This window comes from Diabrotica virgifera, chromosome 10, assembly GCF_917563875.1.
Source record: "Diabrotica virgifera virgifera chromosome 10, PGI_DIABVI_V3a".
Lineage (NCBI taxonomy): Eukaryota > Metazoa > Arthropoda > Insecta > Coleoptera > Chrysomelidae > Diabrotica > Diabrotica virgifera.
Genome location: NC_065452.1, coordinates 11265279 through 11292729, shown reverse-complemented (window position 1 = coordinate 11292729; position 27451 = coordinate 11265279). Strand labels below are relative to the sequence as shown.

At 34.2% G+C, this 27451-nt stretch overlaps 1 protein-coding gene across 4 annotated transcripts in view; it reads right to left on the bottom strand.

Moving 5' to 3' along the window:
• Window positions 1-27451, bottom strand: part of LOC114332050 (kinesin-like protein KIF13A) — a 515517-nt gene that overhangs the window by 139840 nt on the left and 348226 nt on the right. For all 4 annotated transcript variants that reach the window (XM_028281754.2, XM_028281756.2, XM_050641283.1 and 1 more), the window contains exons 6-8: window positions 8498-9073; window positions 3458-3971; window positions 3025-3168 (exon numbers count right to left, since the gene is read on the bottom strand). In XM_028281754.2, the coding sequence (XP_028137555.2) occupies window positions 3025-3168; window positions 3458-3971; window positions 8498-9073 (1234 nt within the window). The remainder of the gene's footprint in view (window positions 1-3024; window positions 3169-3457; window positions 3972-8497; window positions 9074-27451) is intronic.

Sequence of the window (27451 nt, the reverse complement as noted above, 5' to 3'; positions counted from 1 at the left end):
TAAGTGCGGCAAATTTTAAGGGGTAATTTTACACATGAAAATAATGGCAGTTTGCTTAATAATCATATGTCCGCAAACGCTTCGTTTCCGAAATACGGGATGTTCAATATTTTTTTACAAACTGACAATCTATTTATTGCTTTAAAACCAGTTGAGATATGCAAATCAAATTTGGTGGGTTTTAAGACGTAGTTATTGCACATTTTTTGACATACAATTAAGAATTTTATATTCACCATTGGCGTGCGTGCGGGTAATATTATGGGTCATAATACCCGTTTGCGCGCCAATGGTGAATATAAAATTCTTAATTGTATGTCAAAAAATGTGCACTAACTACGTCTTAAAACCCACCAAATTTGATTTGCATATCTCAACTCGTTTTAAAGCAATAAATAAATCGTCAGTTTGTAAAAAAATATTGAACATCCCGTATCTCGCAATCGAAGCGTTTTCGGACATTATGATTATAAAGCAAATTGTGATTATTTTCTCATGTAAAATTACCCCCTAAAGTTTGTCACACTTATTTAGAAACACCCTGTACTGATGACGAGCATGGCCAGTTGTTAAAGTACCTAACTTTTTCATTATCCACTACAAGCGAATGAATCGAAAGACAAAATGTTAAGAAAACCTGGGGCTATAGTTACGTTTTAATTTCAGTATTTTATAAATGCTAGAATAGTCCACAGGGTGATGCGAACTTTGAGAAAAAGGCACAGTTTGATTCGTACACCCGGTATACAATGACAGTTTGACTGTCTATCAACAATATTATTACAGCGATATTGTCAATGAATAAGGCTATTATAGCGTGATAAAAAAATCACTTAAATCCAACAACAGGTTTAGGACATTCGAAACTTCAAAAATGACCAAATTTTTAGTGTATCGATTTTTTTGCATCTGAGTGTATATTTGTGGCAACTTTGAAAATGTGTCAAAAAGGGAAAACGAAAAATTTAGGATTTAGCAGGTTTTGATTCTGATGGGCTCAATTATAGAGGTACTTCCAAATGTACAAACCTGTTATATGTGTGCTAATAGTGCTAGATACATGGGACAAGGTAGTACTTATACAAGCACTGGACAACGAGCAATATTTCACCGAATAGTCGAGTAGAAGTTATTTTGAAGAGAACAATCCATTATTTTTTTGAATAAGTGACAGTTCAATTCGAAGACGAAGATATTAAAAATTTCCATTGGGGCATGTTAAAAACGAGATTTTATGGTAATGTGTGGAAAAATCTTTTGAAGATACTAATAACTAAAATAAATAAAACGGGATAATTCAGACCTAACAACAAAAAATACGTTAACGTAGAGCATCATGTTGCTGAAAGCAATCCTTTGGCATCCACTTTAAGCCAAACTATTTTATAATGAAGAGGAGCATGGTTTGATGACGAGTGCAGACAAGCAATAGAGGAAAGAAATGAAGCACACAAAATGTACATAACAAGAAGAACACGGTAAAGATGAACATTATTTGAAGTCGCAAGACGGAAAGCAAACAAGATATGTAGAAATAAAAAGAGAGCCTATGAAAATGGACAAATAGAAAAAAATGGAAGAAAATTTCAAAAACAACGAAATTAGAGGGGCTTACGAATACCTAAAAAAGATAAAAAGTGGGTATAAACCTCAAACAAGTCTATGTAAAGATGAAAGTGGGCAAATAATCAGTGACCAACAGAAAGTCACAGAAACCTGGAAGCATTATTTTCAGACCCTACTTGGAACATAAGTAGACATGGAAGTTGAAATGGGTATGAACTACGTAGAAGAGAATGGAGTAGAAGCTCCAACCATAGAGGAAGTTCTCGAAGCCATTAAAGCCCAGAAAAACAATAAAGCTCCGGGAGTTGACGAAATACCAGCAGAACTACTGTATAAGGTAGGTGGCGACCACCTAGCAAGTCACATCCACTCGCTCATAAAAGACATATGGCAAGAAGGGAACATACCCGACGACTGGAAGAAAAGTATAGTATGCCAGATCTATAAAAAAGGATACAAACTCCAGTGCAAAAACTACCGTGGAATCTCTACTATGTACAGCATATAAAGTCCTCACGTATATTATAGACCAGCGGCTCCAACCACTAGCAGAAAATATTATTGGAGAGTATCAGACGGGCTTCCGACGGGGAAGATCGATACTGGATCAAATATTTACAGTCAAACAGATCTTGAGCAAATCATGGGAACATGATATTGATGTTCACAACGTGTTTGTAGACTTCAAACAGGCATACGACTCAGTCAAAAGGAACAAACTATACTATATATTGGCTGAATTGGCAATACCACACAAGCTAATAAGACTCATTAAAGCAACAATGGATGAAACTCAGGAATGTGTACGAAAACAAAACCACCGGACACACTTTTTCAAAATTTCGCAGGGACTAAAGCAGGGAGATGGGCTAGCTCCAAGATTGTTTAACCTGGCACTGGAGTATGCGGCATATTGCAATGGGCCGGACATGTGATAAGAATGGGAGAGGATAGGCTACCAAAAAGAGCACTGAATGGTAGAATGTAGGGAAAGAGACCGGTTGGAAAGCCAAGAAAGCGCTGTGAAGACACAGTAAACAGCGACGCACAAGCCCCTTTAGGAGTCCGTGTATGGAGAAGAGCAGCCACAGACAAGGAAGGGTGGAGGCAAAAAATAAAGGAGGTCAAGGCTCAATTTGGGCTGTAGTGCCGTAGAAGAAGAAGAAGAGCAATGTTGCTGGAAGTTATCCTTTGGCATCCACTTTAAGCCAAACTTTTTTATAATTTTTGCTACTTATGTAGTTAGAACATTTAACCTAACCAGTGTTTGGACACGTTCGTTGGATATGCTGAGGTCAGTCTGGCCCCCTATTATGAATTTCTAGATCCGCGCCTGGACAACATCACACTACACTTACAGAAATAGTGTAAAACAGTGTAAAAGTAAAGATGTGCGAGTAACAAAACATATACAATGGAATCAACATTATGTGGTATTTTTAAAGAATAGTAACATACCTTGCTTATCTTCTTCATGTTGTTTCTCTAGACGAGCAATGGCCGTTTGAATAGGATCATTGCTCAGCTCGTTCGTCATCAATTCATCTCTGGCGAAGTTGTAATCGATGTTTTGTGCTGGTGTTTGAGGCTCAGAAGCAGCGGCTGGAAAAATAATGTTACTCGTTAAAACTACTTTCAAAAACTAATAACAAATATATTTTATGAATTTTTTCACGCTATACTCGGTGCAGAGTACAAAATGATAGCGGTTTAGATGGGTAAACTGCTGATGCTTTAGTTGAATAGATTCCTAGAATCGCCCGAAGAGACTCGGATGGAATCAAAACGAAACCGTCTAGTTTTATTATATTTTATGAACTTTCCTGCGTTTGACACTGTTTTATAGAAGATACGTCAAAGAAAAAATTGTTATAGGCAAGTAAATACTTACATATTGATCTAGGACAGTTGACTCTGAAGTAATGGTGGTTCCCCCATACAATTCTATCACCGTGACGTAATGGCGTCTTTTGACTAACTTGAGATCCATTCACGCAAGACCTAGCATTGGCAAGAGGCTCCAGGAACAAACCGTTATCTTCTATGGTTATAATACAATGCTCAGGCTGTATACCCAAACCCGACAGTTGTATGTCAGGTTCTTTGCCAGAACCACTACTACTAGCACCTACCACCGTTTCATTCTTTAAATAATATACTAACAATTCGTTTAAGTAAGGATCTGCGTTTAAATTCACTAAATAATATTTATTTTTCTCTACTTTAATACCCGAATCTTGTACACTAATGCCCATTTTTTCTAATGCTTGTTGCCGTTCATTTTGTATCCGTTCTGTTTTCATCAGTTTCTCCTCCCAAGTCTGCGACATTTCCTTGTATAGTTTCTCACTCTCGCTTAATTTTTGATGGATGTCCACTCGTTGTACGTCTCCCACTGGCGATCCCTACATCAAGATATAAATTTAGTCCATAGAATTAATCAGAAATGTTTTAAAATCGAACAAAATAAATATTTCTATTTGATTGTGTTGAAATATTTTAAGAAATTGTAATAAAGACACTGTTCTCTTCTTCACTGGCGAAGCGTCCATGTAACCACTGTTACCATTGGTAACAGTTAAAAATCTTGCAAATAAATATTTTATGACGATGAATAATTCCATTTACCAATATTTTTACCAATAGAAATATATTATTATATTATATGGTAATAGTACCTAACTCAGTAAATAGCCAACTACTCGTAGACACACGAAAATATTGGCGAGTTTAAGTGACTTGCAGTTTATTATACTCTGTTACCAGTCTCATTTGTGGTTACAATGGTTATACCTGCGCTGGCGCTCGGGACCGGTTAGTGTCTGAAAATTTTGAAAGAGCGACGGCGTAAGCGCGCTGTGTATACCAGTAGCCCTGTTACCAGATTTAAAATTGGTTACAGTACCTATAAAAAGTGTGCGTGCAGTTAACCAAAGACGAGTGTAGCTGCGTAATCGATCAACTACTCGAAAAGTGATTCTCCTTGTATAATTTTGAAGAAAAAATTAGTTTATTGAAAATTCAAGACCTATTTTAAACAATTTAAAAAAGGAATCAAAAAAAGTAGTTTGATATTTTAAATTTAGTTGGTAGCTACAGTGAAAATCCTTGGTTATGTGGTTGTAAGAAAAATATACTGTATTGTTGGCCATGTCTTCTGGTTTCTACAGAAAAATGGGTGAACCAGGTTCACGATTTAAATAGTGTTAGAGTTTTAAAAAGGAGACATGAAATTTCTCCGTTACCTACATGTAAGATGTATACCCAATTTAATTCAGTTTGGCAAAACAAGAATCGAAAGTTCTCTTAACCAAGCTTTTAAAGCAAATATTGCTAAACATAATGAGTTTGTTAAAAAAAAAATAGATAGGTATATCCTTAGAACACTTATAATAGATACCGTATGTTTTATGGGCAAACAAGAACTAGCGTTTCGGAGTCATTTTGAGGGCGACGACTCTGACAATCTAGGCAATTACAGGGAATTGTTTAACATTAATTGCCAAAAAAGATCAAAAATTTTGCCAACATCTAGAAACATCTGTTTTTTCGAGAGTTTCAGGTGATATACAAAATGATATTATTGATGAAGCTATATATACATTTAGCCATATCTTCATTTTTTTAAATAAGATTTTTTGCATCTGGTTTTGGTAACACTTCAGAAAAAGTCACGCGTCGCCACTGCTTCTTCTTCTTAAGGTACCTTCTCCGTTACTGAAGGTTGGCTATAACTACAGTAAACTGCTCTCTATCTTGAGCAATTTGCCCTCTTGAAAGACACTGTTCAGTCAACAGTATCTTATTAGCTAAGGAGAAGAGTCAAAATAATAAATTTAACAAGGAACATCGATCACTCTAATAGAAAAATAGCATAAGCTACTAAAGGTTAAAGGGAATTGCTGACCAAATAAAACCACGGAATGGAAGAAGATATTGCCTCAACAAACAGACATAATGCTGGTGGAATTAATAACAAATACGATGCAGAAATCTGGCGAAACATTTATCAATCTCATGAAGAGGACGCAGCACAGTAGATCACATTTTTCTGCTGACGAAATACATGTAAAAAGCTACGAATATGGGAAATCTACAGTGGCCATATTCATTGACTTTAAACAAGCTTTTGATAGAGTAAAACGGACAGAAATATACAAGGCACTACGTGAAATAAGAATTAGTGAAACATTTGTAACAATGATAAAAGTGACAGAAAAACAGAGAATAGTGTTCAAATAAATGGAAAAGTAACAGATAAGTTTGAAGTCAGTGAGGAGGTGCGATAAGGGGCCCACTGTTATCATTGTTGTTAAGTATCCTTCTTAAAATTGTCGTTTCGTGAAGAAGCCGGATTCAACAGGACAAGACTTGTATACCAACGAAAACACCAATGTCTGGCATTCACTGATGACATAGTACTGATTGTCAGAAGAAATACTAAAAAGACTACAAGAGAAAGCGAGTAAGAAAGGGATATACGGACCTAGGAAAGTTGGTCATGAACACTTCGTCGACGGAAAATTAGTCGACAACATTTGGTCGACAAACAGTTGGTCGAATGCACAATTCAACTCATAAATTTCCTAGCCAAATAGTCGCTTCCTCTCTGCCTATTTAATTTTGTTGCGTTTTTTTGCTATTAGCATCGTTACAATATTATATCTACACAAAATTGCTTCGATAAAATGCAAATTTAAATTCCCCGTTGGATATATCGGCGGTTTTAAATTTGCTAGTTGCGTGCAAAATCAAATGGACAATATTATCCAAGTTGATTAAAATTTCAAATTTATTACAAAGTTCATATAAGCTCAAAAGCCCCAGGGATTACGCTCATATATTTTGTCATTAATTTTTTCAGTATTTTTCCGTAATAAAACCGCTTAAGTTAAGAAACCGCTTAGAAAATAGTATTCTAGAAGAAACATTAGTGTAGTGCTGAAAACAAATTTTGATTATTCGTTTTATATTTGTACTTTATAATAAGCTGTAAATTGGAGCTGGAAGGTCAGATAATAGAACAAGTGATGGAGTTTAAATACCTAGGCATCACACTATCTAGCTACGGAAGGTTCGAAACAGAACTGGAAGATCAAGTGAATAGAGCAAACAGAGCCGCATGTTGCCTGTATGACATAATATGGAGAAATAAAAATATCAGAAAAGAAATGAAAGGAAGAATTTACAAAACAGTCATCAGACCAATAATGACATACGCGGCAGAAACACGACCCGACACAGAGAGGACAAAAAGATTGCTCGAAACAGCGGAGATGAAAACCCTTTGAAAAATCGATGGTAAGACTCTATGGGGCAGAGCTAGAAATACAGATATACGACGGAGATGCAAGGTGGATAACATTAATAACTGGGTAAGAAACAGAAGAATAGAATGGAATGACCACATAAGACGAAAGACAACAAATATGGTAGTCAGGACAGCGAGAGACGGTTCCCCAATAGGAAGAAGATCAGTGGGAAGACCACGAAAACGATGGAACGACAACTTACTAGAGGCACATTGAAAAAAACAGACAGAGTCATGTCTATGTCATGTTTGTTATTTTATGGAATGGAGTCTTCCACTTTTTTTCGAATTATCTGTTTTACAATATCTATTTGCTGAGCGTTTTCGGTGCTTTTGTAATAGTTCCTTGCTTTCGTTGTTACAGAAGTCCACAAATTGTCGCTTCTCTAACTACAGCTACGGTCATAGTTAAACACTTGCTGGGGCCACAGTAACGTCTAATGCCGTTAATGAACGCATTATTTGTCATCTCTGTAATGCAAATAATGCGTTAATTAACGGCATTAGACGTTACTGTGGCCCCAGCATTAGAAATGTATTCCGAACAGTACTCATAGTATGGTATTCATGAACAATAGCGTTATGTACGTTAAACACTACCGTCTTGAAATGCGCTGTTACATGATACTTTAGCTTCACATGATTAAAACTGGAAGTTAGACGCACAAATCCACAATAGGGGAATGTATGTGAAGTACATTTGGCAAAAACACATAATAAATAAAATAAAATTGCACATTTATGATTGCCTTGTTTAAATTTACTCATATCGTTAGCTTAGTGTGAAAACCTCGTATCTTATTTTTTTTTCGAAAATAACATTTTGGTGGTTTTAGTTTGAAAACCTTGTATCTCACGATTTACAACTGTTAGAAAAAATCTAAATACACTAGACTATTTTCTACAGCCGAAAAAAGAAACCACGTATACCAATTGCTGTCTTGATTTAGTGTGAATACCACGTATATTTATAACCAAGAATTTGGTACTTAATTTGGAGTGTTTGTTTGAGAGATTCGACTTGGAGAAATGTTTTTTGTGAACAATAAAAGGTAGTCCGGCATATAGAAACATTTTATGAACCTTAAATCAAAATATTTGTACTGTATCAACCTAGTATTTGGAAGTGTGCCATAAGGCCCATAAGCTATGAAAAATGAAAACCTCGTAAATAATAATAAACACAACCTCATTTTAGATGAAAAACACGTATATCAAGATATACCAGGTTATCATAGTAACTTGGGCAAAGGTTCTATATACTGCAAGGATATTTATGTGTTTTTCATAGTTAATTTTATTGTATGTCCAATTTAATAGCAACATTTAACACTTTTAGCTCTGGGCCAATATCAGATATTTGTCTCAATGTGCTCAAATTAAAAATACGTAACGGTAATTGTTGTTTTTAGGTTATATTATGCAGAAAATCGGTTTTTTGCCTCTCCTGTAAAATTGCAATTTAATGAGATACGAGGTTTTCACACTAAGCCATCAATATAGACAAGCCAGTGTGGTCCTAAAGAAGTGACCAGTTTTAGCATCAAAATGCTGAACGAATACTTCAACACAATCATGATTGTGAAAATGATAAGAAATGTATAAAAACTGATAACTTACAGTGGCGTGTTTAAGCATCTCCCTCAATGCTTCGACTTCTTGGGTGAGCTCTCTGATGATTCTGGCATTAGGATCTTCATTAACAACAGCATGGTTAACGATTCTCTTAGCTCGGTCAGCGTATCTCAAGGTAGAAAGAGTTTCCTCGTAATTATCAGCTGCCGGAGATATAGTAGCAACCATCACCGTTTTACTATTTCCTCCTAAATTATCTTTGAGTAACCACGTTAGTACCGAATCTCTATATGGCACAAACTTATTATCCTTATTCTTGCCCGAAGACTGATCTGCTAATTTTGAAATGACTAGACCTAGGGTCGTTAACGACTTATTTATATTAGAGCCTTCTTTGAGCCTGTCCCCAACCGCTCCAGTTTTCACAGCCCGCTCTGATCCTGCTAAATCTACTAGTGACATTCTACTAACTTTTTCACCTGTTACTCCCGTTTTTCGGTCTATTAATGTTTGGGTTAGGATGACAGTAAAAACTGCATGAGATCTGGATGATTCACTATTCATGTTTGTAGCTGCTACTGTTCGTGATTTGTTTCCCTCCGCCATAAGATTGTCGATGTCCTGAAATTATATAAGCAAACAAAATATACAGGGTGTTTCATTGGGAAACGGAAATACTTGAATGGTGAATAGAGTTATAGGGTGTTTTATCGTAATTGTCCATTTCTTTCTGGAACCATAACTTTAGAACCGCCTTGTATATATTTTTTGATATTTGGTACACATATGTCTATAATGGTACCTGGTATGCAGGTTAGGATTACCAAAAAAATATAAAGTAATTGTTAACTTGAAACAACACCCTGTATATTGAAATTTTTAAAATTCGTTTGCACATTTGGAAAGAGCACAAGAAACAAAGTTTAATGGTTTACTTCAATTTTTTGCGCAGACAATTGAATGACTTTAATTTTGAAATTATGTCGAAAATCAAGAACTCAAAAATTAACAAAAATTTCAATATAATTTCAAAATTAAAGTAATTAAATCACAGTTACTTTACTTATTTCAGTTATTTTTTTGTTAATCCGGATCTGAATTTTTCTTGTGATTAGTAAGTGATTCGTTCCAATGTAGTAAATAAGTATTGATTATTTTTAAAATGAGTATTTATTTATTCATTCTTCTTCTTCTTCTTCTTCTATTAGGCCTCTTGACCTGTTCTTAACCGATTTTGAGCTTGTATTCGTAGCTGTGATGTTGACTGCCAGCTATCTCGCCACCTTTTAAAGGGCCTTCCTATTGATCTCTTGCCTATTGGCTTTGAATCTCGGGCGATTCTCTCGACGTCCATTCTCGTCACATGCTGATTCCACTCTCGTCTTCTCTGTCTTCCCCACCGTTTATTTATTCATTAACTTTAATAATTTATTATTAAAAGTTAATAATACCTGCTTTTTAATCTCAGAGTTGTTAAAAATTTCAATATAATTTCAAAATTAAAGTCATTAAATAACCTGGCCTAAAATTGAAGCAAACCATTAAACTTAGTTTTTGTGCTCTTTTCAAATATGCAAACGGATTTTGAAAATTTCATTATACAAGGTGTTGTTTTGAGGCCACAATGACTTTATATATTTTTTTTGGTAATCCGGACCTGGATTTTTCTCATGATTAGTAGTTGGGTGGTTTGAGTGCCAAATGAGACATCTGTACCAAATACCAAAAAAATATACAAGGTGGTTTTAAAGTTATGGATCCAGAAAGAAATGGACAAAATAAATAAACTCGTAACTCGTTTATAAAAATTAGTAAATGTAGTATATCTAGAACCGCCTCAGTGACCTCTATTCACCATTCAAGTATTTCCGTTTCCCAATGAAACACCCTGTATAATCACAAAGAAACAAGAAGAGAGTTGACATAGGTCACTTCTTCTGTAGAATCCAACAAACGAGTTCAGACAGTTAACGTCAGTTTAGAAATAGTACACAAGCTTAGTAAATTAGTAGCTTTTACTGCAAACTAAAGAGTAGATACAGCTTGTCAAATATATGGTGACACTTGGCCGTATCGATAAACCCTTTCAGTTATGACTTTTTGTTTTTATAGATAAAATTTTTTTAATGTGCACAATGAAATAATTGATTTTTTTAAAGATTTTTTGTAGCAAAAAAAAAATAAAATATTTTAGTTGACAGCTGACATATAAAATGTGCTACCCGTAGTACACTGTGAGCCAAAGGTAAAAAAAAATAATTTAAGCATGTTTTATTTGAATGTATTAAAATTTCTTTTACATTACTTTGAGTGGTACAATAAAAAACAATTTTGTTTTTTTTTTTGGATACATAGATGTACTTTACATTTAATGCAAAAAATGTGTGTTTTTCCAGCACATTTTGGCAATTTACACCTGGTTTGGGAATGTGTAGGTTTATCGTCAAAGTCAGGAAAGTGTCCTATAACATCTAATCGAACTTCTCTGATAGGTCCATATTCTTGACACCATTTTTTGCTAGGTGGAGGAGATGAACTGGGTGAATTATCAGTTGAAGATGGTCGTCCAAGCTTCTTGCCTATTTGTCCACAATATATGTCTCAGAAACTCTGTGGAACTCTTCCACATCAGAAAGTCCAGCCTCTATCAACTCATACAGTTCTTTTTCACTCAATGGCTTATTTTTCTTATATTGACTCATTTTTAAAAGTATATATCTGCAAAAAAATTAAAAAAAGTAAGTAGCTGAGGTTTTTCTTTGAATCACATTGTACTAGTAGTAGTACAACTTGAATATCTCTTATGTCACCATGTACTATCCGTAGTACATTGAAAAATACGTTGTGTTTACGATAAAAAAAGATCTATTGGTTAAGAATTAATATTTAAGTCAATAAAACAAAGTATAAACTTGTAACAAAAAATTAAAACTTACCTTTCAATCGTTTTTTACTGCAAAAAATGTCATCCGAAAATTAGGAAATAAAGAAAGCAGCCGTTTCTCAGGACACGAGGTTGTCAACTGGTACTAAAACTTTTAGAACTACAGACATCGTTATTGGCTACCATTTTACTAAATGGGTAAATCTGCTATTAAGCTATAGATGGCACCACGCAGCATAAATCGTTCATTTAGCATTACAAAAGTGCACTTCTAGTCGGTGTACTATATGTAGTACGCCATGAGCGAAAGGGTTAAGACCCACCTACGATGCGCAGTCAACAGCAACACAGAGTTCATCGAATGGGTTCCCGCATATTTTTCCATACAAGTGGACAAAATCGCCATGTATAGTTCTGCAATCAAACTAAGAGAGTCATTAATATTCAGTTCAGCGGGACGCTATTCTTCGAGGTGTGAAATTCTATCAACAAGTGATTTACCTGTTTTATGGAATGTTCTCTTGTTTATTTAAGTACACATTTCCAGAAATAGTACCCCGCTTACCTGAATATTACATACTCTTAGTTCGATTGCAAAACTATATCATCATATGTTTGGCAAGCTGTAGGTATATAGTCGAAGCAATAAAGCACTGAACCTAAGAAAAAAAAAACGACAATAATTCTTTTTGCATTCGATTCGTGAATGCGCCAGGAAACTTTGTGACGCCTAGCCATGAGATAATATTGAAAAACTGCATACAAAAAATGCATTCTTAAAGTGCATCTCAAACAGACAATAAAAAAAAAATCAGAACTCATCAATCGGCGGAAATGAGTTTAATTTTGTTACTAGTGGGTTTTTGGGGTCACTAAAAACGAATATGACGTCGTAGGTGATCTCCGGAGTGCCTGATGCCCAGGGTATAGTTTATCCACCAATATTTTCCAACATAATCAGCACTCATATTAATATCAAAGAGACTAGCTTTCGAATCAAGGTTGTCAGATATATTTCCTAAAATTCCAAGTTTATATATTCTGAAAATGTTTTCTCTATTTTAGTATTCAATTGTTAGTCAATGACACTGTTAGAAAGATAATATGAAAATATTCTTAAAAAATATATAAATTAATTAACTAGGTACTTAAAATTTCAATGGGCCTTCACTAATAAATTGAAGCAACTTTGTATATATTATACTTAAAGGAAATTTTGGAGTATCAGCAACACTGTAGTCTGGGCAGAATTAAGTAGCGGGTTTTAAATTGACGTTGCCATATTGATGATTTTAACACGATATTAAGAATTTTGTTTTAATGTTAAAACAAATTTAAACATTTAAAGTATCAAATTTTAAGTAATAAAAAACCAAATTGTGATGGTCACATCCAGTACTTCTAGTCCGTTTCAATTCAACCACAAAAGAACACTATTACTTAGTTAGTTCTTCCCTCTCTGCCTAACGTTAAATTGGTATCGTATTTTATGAACACGGCAACACCGCGTTCATAATTTTACACCTGTGTGTCACCAAACAAAATTCTTTGTGATTCGTTTATTTGAACAGTGGCGGAGTTACTGGAGAGTTATATGTAATTTTGCTACCAAATAATTAATCGAATTAAAAAAAAACAAATATTTGCATGTTGAATGTGAACGCATTGTTTCAAAAATGAATATACTTGAATGACTGATAATTCAATTGTTTCGAGAATTCATGAATTAATAAAAATCGGGTATAAGACGATATAATATAGGTACAATTATTGTTTAATTAGGTACTGTTACATAATCATTCCTTAAAACAGAAGCGAAGAAATCAAAAATGCGGTAGGAGGATTGACACTGTTGCAAAGGACGTTTATCAATAAACAGTTTATATCTTATTAGTTTATTACAAAGAAAATAGATAGTCAATATTGTGAAGACGTTCCAGTCTGAAAAAATTTATGATTCGCTTGCTTTGGAGATTGCTATTCAAAAATAGCCCCCTTAAACAAATCTGAAGAGTGAAGAGCTATTTTTTTTGTCAGAAATTGTTAAAACAATTTTTTAAAACAAATTCAAAACATCCCCTTTTTGCACTAAAAATTTTTTTTGGGTTTTTTGGATCATTCTAAACATGAAAGGTATCTTGTAATTTTTCTCAAAAGTTGATAATCTTCGAGTTATAGGCGATTTAATATCTGAAAAATGCGAAAATACGCATTTTCGAGGCTTAAAAACTCATATTTAAATTGTTATTTTTGAGGTTTCCAAGAGCTTAAATTGAAGCCTAAGCAATCATCTTTAGGATTCTGAAGAGTAATCGGGTCTAACTTTGATTTATACCCTTGTTTCTTAATTGTTAATTATGCGCGTCCATCTGATTTTTATGGCTTAGGCTATTTCAAAATCTCCGATTTTGCCCCGAAAAACATTTTTTTAGGTTTTTTGAGCAATTATAAACAAAAATGGTTTTATCATTTTTCTAAGAAGATTAATAAGTTTTCGAGTTATAAGCGATTTAAAATCTGAAAAATGCGAAAATACACTACACGTATTTTCACATTTTGCATATTTAACTCGAAAACTATTAGCCTCTCAGAAACATGACAAGAAACCGTTTTTGTTTGGAATGAGCGAGAAAATCTAAAAAAATGTTTTTCGGAGCAAAAGAAGATTTTTCTGAAATAGTATACATACGGCATAAAAATCGGATGGACTCGTGTAATTAACAATTAAAGAATTACAGACTAAATGGAAGTTAGACCCGATTACTCTTCAGAATCCTAAAGATGAATGCATAAGCTTCAATTTAAGCTCACGGACACCTCAAAAATAATAATTTGAATATGAGTTTTTAAGTCCCAAAAATGCGTATTTTTGCATTTTTCATATTTTAAATCGCTTATAACTCGAAAACTATTAATTTCTCAGAAAAATAACAAGAGACCTTTTTTGTTTAGAATGAGCCAGAAAATCTAAAAAAAATGTTTTTCAGAGCAAAATATGAGATTTTTGAAATAGTATACGGCATAAAAATCGGATGGACCCGTATAATTAACAATTAAAGAATAACGGTCTAAATGGAAGTTAGACCCGATTATCCTTCAGAATCCTGAAAATGAATGGCAATCTAAAAAGAATAATTTAAATATGAGTTTTTAAGTCTCGAAAATGTGTATGTTCGCCTTTTTCATATTTTAAATCCCTTATAATTCAAAACTATTAACTTCTCAAAAAAATGACAAGATATCTTGTTTGTTTAGAATCACAAAAAAAAACAAAAAAAAGTTTTCAGGGGCAACATAGGAGATTGTTGAAATAGAGCGCCACCGCACCGGCGTACAAATCGGATGGACGTGCATTATTAGCAATTAAAAAACAAAGGTCTAAATTGAAGTTAGACCAGACTACTCTTCAGAATCTTGAAAATGAATGTTAAAACTTTAACACTTTAACTTTTAAGCACTTGGCAACCTTAAAAATAATAATTTAAATATGAGTTTTTAACCTTCAAAAACAGCAATTTTCGCATTTTTCCGATTTTAAATCGCGTATAACTCAAAAACTATCAACTTTTGAGAAAAATGACAGAATAACTTTCTTGTTTAGAATGACCCAAAAAACCTAAAACATATTTTCCGGAACACAAAAGATAATCTTTTGAATTTGTTTAAAAAATTATTTAATTGATATAAAAAAAATATACAGATACAAAAACCGTGTGTGTTTCTTTTTAAAGTTAAAACACAAATTAAATAAGATTTTTCTCGAAATATGCGTTTGATGAACTGACCGACCCTTTTTCTTCATTTCCACGCCAATGGTCGGCACTGTCATCAAAGAGACTAAAGAGCCGACAGTTGGCAAATTCTCGATGGAAACACTATACCTACTGTTTACCTCGTCTTGTGGAGTTTTCGGCAAAAACTTTATTAAAAAATTAGTCAAAAATCATTACTCGGGGGGTTTTTGGGGTCGCTAACGACGAATATGCATCGGAAGTGATCTCCGGAGTACCTGGTGTCCAGGGTACCTACTATTTACCTCGTCTTCTGGACTTTTCGGCAAATTCATTAAAAATTTAGTCAAAATTCATTACTTAGGAAGTTTTTGGGGTCGCTGACGACGAATATGACATCGGAAGAGATCTCCGGAGTACCTGGTGCCCAGGTTACCTACTGTTTATCTCGTGACTAATGATTTTTGACTAATTTTTTAATGAATTTGCCGAAAACTCCAGAAAACGAGGTAAACAGTAGGTACCCTGGGCGCCAGGTACTCCGGAGATCACTTCCGATGTCATATTCGTCGTTAGCGACACCAAAAACCCCCGAGTAACAAAATTTAACTTATTTCCGCCGATAATTGACAAGTTCTGAATGTTTTTTATTGTCTGTTTAAGATGCACTTTAAGAATGCATTTTTTGTATGTAGTTTTTCAATATTATCTCATGGCTAGGGGTCACAAAGTTTCCTGGCGCATTTACGAATTGAATGCAAAAAAAATTCTTAAGATCCGTCTTGTCGTTTCTTTTTCGGAAGTCGATTTTAGTGGTTTATTGCTTCGCTTAACAAGGGAATTTATTAAAAAGTATATATTTCCTTGATGGGAGTTAATTTTATATAACAATAAAACACTGAAAACCTTTGTATTCAATACTTCCACAAAATTTATTACAACTTAATGTCACTACAGCTATTTCAGCTAAGTGCCTTTCTCAAGTGATATATTTTACTGTGTCTTCACTTTAGAAACAGCTGTAATGACATTAAGTTGTAATAAATTTTGTGGAAGTATTGAATACAAAGGTTTTCAGTGTTTGATTGTTATAATATATTAGGTATATTTACTAGCTTCACAATAACGTGAAACACTGATTAGTCCAGAAAGCCACTGCGCATCCGCTAGGAAAAATATTTTAATTCGGATTCTTTGCACAATCTTACTCAAAAAGGACTCCTTTTAACAAATTTGCATGTTGCCAGGACCAAAAAGTGGTCAAAAATTTTTTAAACGTTTTTTTTTTGTTTTTTTCCTAAAATTTTTTTTTGCACGGAAAAAAGCTGGGGGAAGACGAAATTGCACCAGAAATTAAGTATCTAGGTGGGAAGGGAAAGGAATTGCTGTGGACAATCTGCAAAGAAGCTTGGACAAATCAAAAGATGCCCGAGGAATGGAAAAAATTTAATTGTACCAATACATAAAAAAGGAGAAGAATCCCAATAAAAAAACTACAGAGCAATATGCATAGCCCAAGTTAGCTATAAACTACATAAGTACAACGATAATAGAGAAAAGACTCAAGAAATGCGTTGAACCAAAACTGAAAGAAAAATAGACAGCAGTTAGTCCAGATAGGCAGACAAATTACAACATATGCATATGCATATAAAGAAATATAATAGAATTAAAAATAGAAGAATTAGATGAACTATACTTGACCTTTATTGACCTAAAGGCAGCTTTGCTATATCGAAATAAATGGGAATGGCTGGAACAACTAGAAAACATTAATCAGAATCATAGAGTACATACAAGACAGTCAGAGGTAAAATACAAGTGGGGGGCCAAAGATCCAATGAATACAAATTAACAAAGGAATAAAAGAGGGAGATAGTTTAAGCCCATTGTTGTTCGTCATAATAATTGACAGAATTATAAAAAAAACTAAAAGCTTAAGAAGAAAACCTAAATACAATAATTGGATACAGGAACTTGGAATCACTAAAATTACATAGTTTACTCTACACTCTACGCAGCGCACAATAAAAATAAAATGCAAAGGCTGGTGAATTCGAGGAATGAAGAAATACAAAAATGAAAATGTAGGTGAATATAAATAAAATAAAAACGATGATAGTTACAAAAGGAAGATCAAAACAATTAGGAGATTAGATGTAATAGAACAATTTAAGAACAAATATCGAAATTATTTCGACAAGTAACGAAAATTAAAGAAAGAAATTGTTGAAACCTGTAGAAATTAAGAGAAGTACCTATTAAAAAAAATACAAGATTCTTTGTAAAAGGTATATTTAAAAGACCCCAATAAGGGTTACATCACAAAACAAAACGTTTTCGGATTGATAGGCAATCCATCATCAGTGTTAAGCCCTAAAATAGTAAGTATAACCTAATGACCTAATTAATAATAGACAATGTTATAAAAGTTGACTAATGTTAAGAATTGACAGAGGCCATACTTGCAATAGCATGCATGCGTGAGCCACCAAAAGGTTATGGGTAAGAACCCTTTAAAAGTTTCAAGATCTTAAATGATATGGATATCCAACAGATGGATGTTGCAAATATTCCTGGATATAACCCAGGGCAACACAGGACTCTAACCCACGTGGATGTGATATGCAAGGAATTAACCTCACATATTGAAAATTGAGTGTCAACTGAACTGAAAGGTGAAAGAACTTTAGAAGTATGACAGTGACAGATTGTCAATGCGACGTTATGAATTATTTTGTTACTTCAGGCAAGGAATTTAAAGTTTATGTTGATGTTGAAAATAAAACATTATCAAATATCCATATATTGGTGTTAGAAATATTCGAACATAAATGTAAAATTGTGAAATATTTGATGATTAAATATATGAACATGACAAATGATAAATAGGTACTAGGAGTTATGCAGTCAGCAACACATTAGGATCCTACAGAAGTGGTAATAGACTTAGAATTATTAAAAAGGCCTTTTACGAAATACGTCTAGGATATCAGAATTTGTTTAATATGTACATAAATGTACAATTCTAAGTTATTGATTAATGTGTGAGGGTTTTGATGACTGATAAATTAATAATATAAAAAAATATGGCGATTAACACAATTAGGACTTTTCTGCTTCTGTTTAACTATTTCTAAGTCCTTATACAGGTCCAATTTTAGTAAGTTTTTTTGAGGGATGTTATGTAACAATGAGACGTCTTCTGGGATGTTGAGAGTATGTTTATTTTGAATAAGATGTTGTGAGAAAGTTGAAATGTTCTCTCTTTTGGTATGTTCTAAGGAACGAGAAGCTAGTGATCTACAGGTTCTTCCTATATATGTAGCATCACAATTGGAGCATTGTAATCTACAGACTCCACTACGATTCATATAGTTAATAGGGTCTTTAGAATTGGTAAGACACTGTCCTAGATTATTTGGTACTTTAAAAGAAATGTGAGTGTTATCAACTGCTCTTTTAAGAAGGTATCTGCTATCACCGGAAAGACGTTCATGATGATACGGTGGGGAAGCAAAGAGGGGTTTAAGGCAAGCGTCCACAGACCCGCATCGTACGCATCGGACGCATCGTACGCAACGGATTTTAGTTTGCCTTGTACAGAAACTTATGTAACCGCGTCCACTGATCCGCATCGTACGGATCGCATTATTGATTGTCAAACTAAAATCCGTTGCGTACGATGCGTACGATGCGGGTCTGTGGACGCTTGGCTTTAATGGTCAAGTCTCTGGGGAAAGCAGTCTCTCTCAAGACTCTAAGGTGTCTCTTTCGGATGAGTTTGTTTATAAGATTAGGGCCGTAACCGTTGTTAAATGCTATTTGACCGAGGATATTGAGTTCATTATTATAGTTAGATGAAGATAATGGAATTGTCTCTAGTCAGAAGTACCTATTATACAAGGTGTCCCAAAAGTAGTGGAACGGTCGAATATTTCGCGAACTAAACATCGGATCGAAAAACTGAAAAATACGTGTTCAATCATTTTCAAAAATCTATCCAATGACACCAAACACCAACCTCCACTACACCCCCTGGAGGTGGGGTGGGGGGTAACTTTAAAATCTCAAATGGAAACCCCTAGATTTTCTTGCAGATTTGGATTCGTTACGTAAAAGTAAGCAACTTTTATTCAAGGCATTTTTTCGAACTGTGGATAGATGGCGCTATAATTGGGAAAAACGATTTATCCTGATACCATGGGTAAATTATAGAAACGGTCTAATATCTCGAGAAATACACTGCGAAACATTTTTTTTGCAATTCCGACCTTTTTTCGCAATTATATTAACAATAAATGAGTATATCAAACTTTGTAATACGTCATTTTAAAGCTTTTTCCATAATCTAAAAGATATTTGTACTAAGAAAACCATAAGTTTCACTGTTTTCCATTAATTTGAAAATAAAAGGGAAAAATGCCATTTTTGACACTTAATTGTTTATAAATAAAAATGGCCGCCAGATCCTACGCAGGAAATAGTTACAATTTGCTCTTATAGGTATTACCTGTCGAAAAAACGCTTCAGTACCCTGGCTGCTGAAGTGTCACGAACAGGGTATATTTTTGTCATATTACCCTGGCCTATAAGTCAATACATAAATATGTACTAACAAAAAGTATACCTGAAAAATTTGTGATACAATTAAATGTCTTTTATTCCTATTTCCGGTAAAAACTGTATGATTTTGTTGATATTTGTATTGTCTCTAATAAGCTCAGATATGTCCCTGGGAAGGTTGAGTTCTCGTTTGCTGGTATATTTGACAAATCGATTAAGATATGTTTTATTGATATAAAATAATATTTGCCAACATAATTTGAAATTGGTTTTAACACTTATAATAATTTCATGGCAGTGATGACAGATAACTTGCAAGATGGCCGCTTTCGATTTTTAATCGATAGTTATCAATATTGAATAATTACTAAATCGGTAAAATTTTAATTTATTTTATATGAATATAATTACAAAATACTACAGAATTTCACTTTTTGACATAAATTTAATTGATAATATCGCAAATTGCGTGCAATATTTTTAATAATTAAAGTAAATAAATTGTAAGTCCGCTCAAATACTCGCCATTCGATTATTGCCATCGACCACTTTACATTCAATCTCGGTTAATTTGATTAATCGCGGCAAGTAAAGTAAAATTCTTCTTTCAGTACAATAAAGTGTTACTTTACTGCCGCAAATGAGGACAAATGAGTACAATAATGAATGACTTTAGTGACGGTTGGCGATAAACAACATTATTAGAAATTCCCGAAACAGATCGATTTTTATTTTTAAATTAAGATTTTTTGGCGTACATATCATACTAGGGGCGGCATCAACTTGGGAGTGATTACGTAATCGATGATTTTTTTAATGAGAATAGGGATCGTGTGATAGCTTATTTGAAACGGCATTCAATTCTCTATTCAGTAATATATACATTAACATAATTATTTAGGACAGGGTGTCCAAACATTTTTTTAATTAAATTAATTGAGACAAAAAGAAGAATGCATGTACTTTATTTAATTCAAAATACATTTTAATGTTACCAGAAAACAGGAAAAAAATGTTTATTTGACAAATAAATAATATTGTTTTTCACTTAAATTCAATGTTAAAGCTGTCACCCACAAAAACTGAAGAGAAATCTTCTGCGTAAAAGGTATATTTATTTAAAAAAGAAACCCAAAAAAGGGCTACAAATAAAAGACAGAACGTTTTCGCTCTAAAGAGAGCATCATCAGTGTTCTTTGCAAGCTCTACATGCTAAGCCACCAAAAATACATCGGTAAAACCGTTAAAATGTCAACTAAATGTCTAACATTAGAATATTAAATGCTAAATCCTGATGATGGATGAAATTACAAAGGATCTACCGTAAGGCATAATATGACCTTCCACGAAGCACGTGGGTTGTTGAGTTGAATTATCTGTCTAACTGAAGACCTGTTAGGTCAAAAACCTTTCTCTATGTGAAGACAGAGAATTAACTCAACAACCCACGTGTTTCGTGGAAGGTCAGATAATGCCTTAGGTTAGATCCTTTGTAATTTCATCCATCATTAGGATTTAGCAATATTCTAATGTTAGACATTTAGTCGACATTCTAACGGTTTTACCGATGTATTTTTGGTGGCTTAGCATGTAGAGCTTGCAAATAACACTGATGATGTTCTCTTTAGAGCGAAAACGTTCTGTATTGTATTTGTAGCCCTTTTTTGAATTTTTAAAAAATAAATATACCTTTTACGCAGAAGATTTTTCTTCAATTTTTGTAATTAATGGTGTACAGCCAGCTACAGGAAATTCTTCCGTGTGAATTCTGTCACCCACCTGCATCTTGGCAGTTTGGATATTTCATTTAAGCGAAAATCAGTATTTTTTCTGTTTCTGACAGCAGTTAAATGTATTTAGAATTAATTTTTTTTTATTAACCCCACATTTATTACAATCTATCTATACAATCTAAACCTAAATGTTTAGGTCGATAACAGACAATAAGTAATAGGACTGACAATAATTAGGAATGACATGTAGGGAGGCATCCAGTGATGTACCCCTTTTTTAAAACTTAGCCTACAACACTGACTATTACTGACATAAACTTATACACATTAATTTAGTACATGACGGCATATAAAGCAACATAATGTTACTCTACATCCCACCAGACTGAAAACAATGGGAACCTTCTCTGGTTACACCTCCGAGGCTTCTACAATTTGCAAGCCATACGGATGCTGAGACTAAGGAAGATGAGGGAATTTTACAATTTATAATTCACGTCCCATCTGCTCAGCGCGGTAAAGTTCCAACGAGAATGGTTCCCTTATCCCATTATATACCGTTAGAGTGAAAACTTAGTCTTTTAGTAGCAGTTGCCGCTAGGGCATCTATGCCATTTCGTTCGTTGCAATCCGGGACTGCACGCCGGGGTTTGTTTTAGTTAGATCAGAGAGAGCAGCATATGTGCCTCCTGATGAGAGACTAATAAGTTTTGAAACGGGTAGAGGTGCTTGATGCACTCTCTGATTGGACTGGAATATGTTGCGGCTGTATTTTCGTTTTGCAACGAAATTGAAAATGGTTATTCATTTTTTAATTTAGTACCTATTGTTCACTTAACTCTAACGGAATTTTTCGTTTTAACCTACGAACAGTACGCGGTTTATTCACTAATTTTTTTGCTAACACGTTTGGATGCACTTTAAGTTTCTCTGTATGTTTTTTCGCGCACTTTTTGATGTCATCTTTGACGTATGGTAGTCCGGCGTCCCGATGGATGGCTTCATTGGTTATGAACCATGGAACTCCCAGTATTGATCTCAATATTTTGGACTGAAATCTTTGTATGATTTCAATGTTGGAATGTGCGGCGGTTCCCCATAATTTTATCCCATAAGTCCACACTGGTTTTAGGATGGATTTGTAGATTAATATTTTATTTTCAGTTGATAGTTTTGATTTTTTGCCCAACAGCCAATATATGGTTCTTAACTTATGACCCAGTTGTTTTCGCTTAGTAAATATATGCTTCCTCCAGTTTAATCTTCTGTCCAAGTACGTACCTAGATATTTGACTTCATCCCCTTGTGGGATTCCTTTACCGTTTAAGTATAAAGCCGGACATGTTTCCCTACGCGTGGTAAATGTTGGGTGTAGCGATTTGTTTTCATTAATTTTGACTCTCCATTTTGTCATCCATTGTTGAATTTTATTTAGATTATTTTGTAAGATTTCTGAGGCTATTTTCGGATTTTTGTTCGATGATAGTATTGCCGTATCATCCGCAAATGTGGCTGTAGTGATATGTGTATCTGTCGGTAAGTCAGCAGTGAATATAAGGTATAATATAGGTCCTAGTACACTTCCTTGGGGCACCCCAGCGAGAATTTGTTGTATGTTTGTGTATTCATTCTCATACTTTACCTGGAAGTTTCTGTTGGTGATATATGACTTTAAAAGTATATAGTAATTTGTAGGTAAATTCTGTTTTAGTTTACATAATAGGCCTTTATGCCAGACTTTATCAAATGCCTGACTTACGTCCAGAAATACCGCCGAGCAGTACCTATTATTTTCAAAGTCCTCGTTGTTTCTCTCTACAATTCTATGTACCTGTTGTATTGTTGAATGTTGTTTTATAAACCCAAATTGGTGTGGTGGTATTAGTTCTTTGTTTTCTAGTATAGGCATTAGCTTAGTAAGTGTCAGCTTTTCAAAAACTTTGGATACCACTGGAAGAAGACTAATAGGACGGTAGGACTGTACACTTTCTGGTTCTTCTCCTGGCTTTAGTATCATTGTTATTTGTGCTAGTTTCCATTGTGATGGGAAATGACCTAGTCTCATTATAGAGTTAAATAACTGTCAGAAATTGGAAACCTTTCTCTGGGAGTTGCTGAAGAGTTTTTCCTGTAATCAGGTCGTATCCTGGAGCCTTTTTTGGATCGATGTTGTGTTGTACAATATTTTTTACCTCATTTTTTGTGAATCTTTTTTCAGGAAGTTCTAGTTGATAAGGTTTTGTGAGTATCGAAATAATTTCTTCTTCAGTTTGTATTGAGTAATTTCCCTCATTTGGTGTAGACTTTTTTAAGGTGTGTCGCAAATGTTTCGGCCTTTTCTAGAGGACTTCTCGCCCATTGTCCTGTTTGTGTTCTTAGTGGTGGGACTGTATAGTTCTGCCTTCGTAGAGTCCTTGTAGCCTTCCATAACGAGTAGTCAGTGGCTTGAGTTGCATCTAGTTTTTGTAGGTATTCTTGAAAGCTTGCATTTTCTTCTGCTATTATCAACTTGTTTAGGTCTTTTTGTGCTTTATTGAGGTTTGTTTTACTTTGAGGTGATCTTGATAATTGCCATTGTTTTCTGAGTCTTATTTTCTCAATTATTTTTTCATGTATTGTATTGGAACAGTGTTTGTTCATATGTCGATTTGTAGGTAATGGTGTTGAGTTCCATGCTGCTTCCTTTAAAACTGTGTTAAAATGTTCTACTGCTTGTTCGATTTGTTTATCGGTCTTTAGTGGGATGTCTAAATTGATTTGATTATTTACTTGATATCTAAAATAAATTAAATAAATTGCATATTATACTCTTCTTTTTGTGTCAATTAATTTAATTAAAAAAACTCTTTTTTGGACACCCTATATAAATAATTGTGTTAATGTTTATATTACTGAATATATAATTGAATATCCTTTCAAATGAGCTATCACATGGTCCCTATTCTCATTTAAAAAAATCATCGATTACGTCATCACGCCCAGATGGACGACGTCACTAGTAATACATATATGCCAAAAAATCGCAATTTAAAAATAAAAATCGACCTGTTTCGGGAATTTCTAATAATGTTGATTATTTAGCTAATAACGAATTTAGGCGTTACTTCATGGACGCACTGTTGTACAAACAACCAAACTTGTATGGAATCACCATGTATTTCAAATCAATATTTATTTCTTTTGAAAAAACTTGTTATTGTTACGAAGAATAAAGGTTTTTATTGAAAATAAACAAATCTATAAGACAATCAGATAGTACAGCTCGGTACGGTATAGGTTATTTGCTTAAGTTGCAAACTGAACGAAAATAAATAATCTAACTTTTGCGTCCAAAAACGAAAATATGCCTCATGTGGGGTTATAGAACTTACAACGGGGAAAGATTATTGGTCTTGTGGAGCAAGTAATGTTTTCAGAGGGACATAGCCACAGAACTAGGCGTAACACAGTGTGTTCTGTCCAAAACCTATGCTAGGTAACAGGAACTAGGAAAGCTCAAAAATAAAGCAAGGGAAAGTCGCCAAAAAGTAATAACGGCTCGCCACGATCGTTTAATTGTCCAATCAGCTGGAAGACACCCACCATTTCTCATCTGCAGCTCCAAAGGCAGTTTTTGGAAGCTACAGGTGTAACTGTTTCAGTTGAAACGATAATAAGAAGAGTTCGTATCAAGCAGTATACAGCAGGAGACAGTTATGGGTTCCCGAGTTATCCAGGCAGCACAAGATTGATCGCCTAAATTGGTGTCTTCACCACCAAAACTGGAACATTGGGAATTGACAAAATGTGCTATTTTCAGAAAAAGTCAGGATTTTTGTAAAAAATCAGATGACCAACGGAATTGTGTACTTAGAGGTCGAGGAAGACAAGCAAGAACGAAAACTGTCGGATCTGTTCACAAATATAAAAGGCGAAGTGTAATGTTCTGGAGAGGAATTGTGATCCGTAAAAAAACTCCTTTAATTTTCACCCAATCAACTTTAACTACTCACAGGTATGTTGATATCCTGTAGTTAGGCTCTGGAGAGGTACAACAGGAGAAAATTTAATTTTCATGCATGATAATGGACCTCCTCATACCATTAGATTGACTAGAGCAGCGTTTCCCAAACTTATTTTTCCGTGGCCCGGTTATTTCTGTGCTTATCTTTCGTGGCCCACTAATTTTTTGCATAGCCTGGTGTGTGTACAAGAAAACATATTTAAATATTTATTACAGTTTTATATATTTTAATAAAGAACCATTTGCTCAAACACTCAAAACACAAATGTAATATAACAAAATAATAATCAAATATTAATCACAATGGTTTGATGATAATGGTTTGTGATATTAATGAGAAGTAGATGTTAATTTTATCCTCAGCTCCGGTTCGACTTCCAAATGGTTCCAATATTTATTTTTAAGGAAAAGCAGTGTTAAAAACCCTATCTGACACTTATAGGTCGTAACAAGGAATTAGAAATGTTATCGGTTTTTCTGCTAAAACTGGGTACCTACTCCTGGCGGCAAAACAGCCAAAAATCTATTAATGGTATTTTTTCTAATATGTCTTTGAGTGCTTTATCACACGATAGTTCAATTACTGACTCAACATACGTCCATTGTACATGGATACCTTATTCACGCTTTGTTGCTGTGGATGGGGGAAAGTATTCCTTCAGATTTGCCTCTTGCAGGACCTCCAGTCCTAGCAGGTGTTTCTTGAAAGCAGCTGAAATCTCATCCGACAATGAATTTACGATATTATTTTTTTTTAGTTCTGTTACCTTTGCAAAAGCTTTGTAATTTACTGCTTCCGCGCGACGTGTCTACAAATTAAGTTTTTTTGTTGCAGCTTCCACCTTCTCTTGTACTTTAAATACAGTTACATTGCTACCTTGTAATGTCATATTTAAATTGTTCAAGAAGTCAAAAATATCACAAAGGTAGGCTGCCTTGATTAACCAATTGACATCATGTCTTTAAATTGAAATATTGCATTCCTAGCCGTTGGTGGATGTGCTTCTAAGAATATTGAAATTTCTTCCTTCAATTCAATAGGTCTTTCTAAAACATTCCCTTTTGATAGTCAACGCACTTCGTAGTGCAAAATAAGATCTTCATGTTCACTTCCCATTTCTCTGCACAAAGCAGAGAATACTTTGTGAGTTCAGTGGTCGAGATTTTATGAAGTTTAAAAAATGTACACTCTTCATCATAGATTCGGTTAATAAAATCAGTGGCATTTTTTTGACAGTCAATACCTCTCTGTGGATGCTAAATGCACCCAAATACATTCTGGTGCTAAGGCTTTGATCCCCGGAAAAAGTACAGTATGAGTGCCTGCCATTGTCCGTGATCCATAGCTACTAAGTCCCACACATTTATTCTATTCAATTCCATTATCACTAATGTAGCTCTAGCAATTAGATTAAATATTTCTTCAGCTGTTGTTCTTGTTGACAAAGATTTACAAAATAGAAATTCTTCGTGAATAGTATTTTCAAAATCGTCTTTTACAAAACATATTAGATTAGCATTATCTGATATGTCTGTACTTTCATCGAGTTGCAAGGAAAAATAGTTATAGTCCTTTAAGTAACATATAATAGTTTCTTCAATATTATCTGCCATCTCCACAATCCTACGCTTTGATGTGTTATTTTATAGAGCCAGCGAATTCACTTCTTGCTTTTCCTGCTTTTCATGACATATTATCCGAGATGCTGCTATTTTCATTGCTAGAACTATTAATTTCTTGGCAATTGTGTGTGGATAACCTGTTTCAGCAATTAATTTTGATATTTCATAAGAAGCCAGTACAAGGTTTTCAGATTGAGCGTTCTGAAAAAATTCAAAAACATATTCTTTATGGTAGCTATTAATTCTCTCTTTTTATTTATAAAAAAAACCTATTCGTCAAAGCCAGGCGACCCGGCATTTTGCTTTCGTGGCCCGGTACCGGGTCGCGACCCACTATTTGAGAAACGCTGGACTAGAGACATCATTGAAGCAGAAGGTATCACTTGTTTGGAGTGGCCTGCTTGCTCACCCAAACTTAACCCTATAGAGTATTTGTGGGATATGCTTAAAAGAAAAATT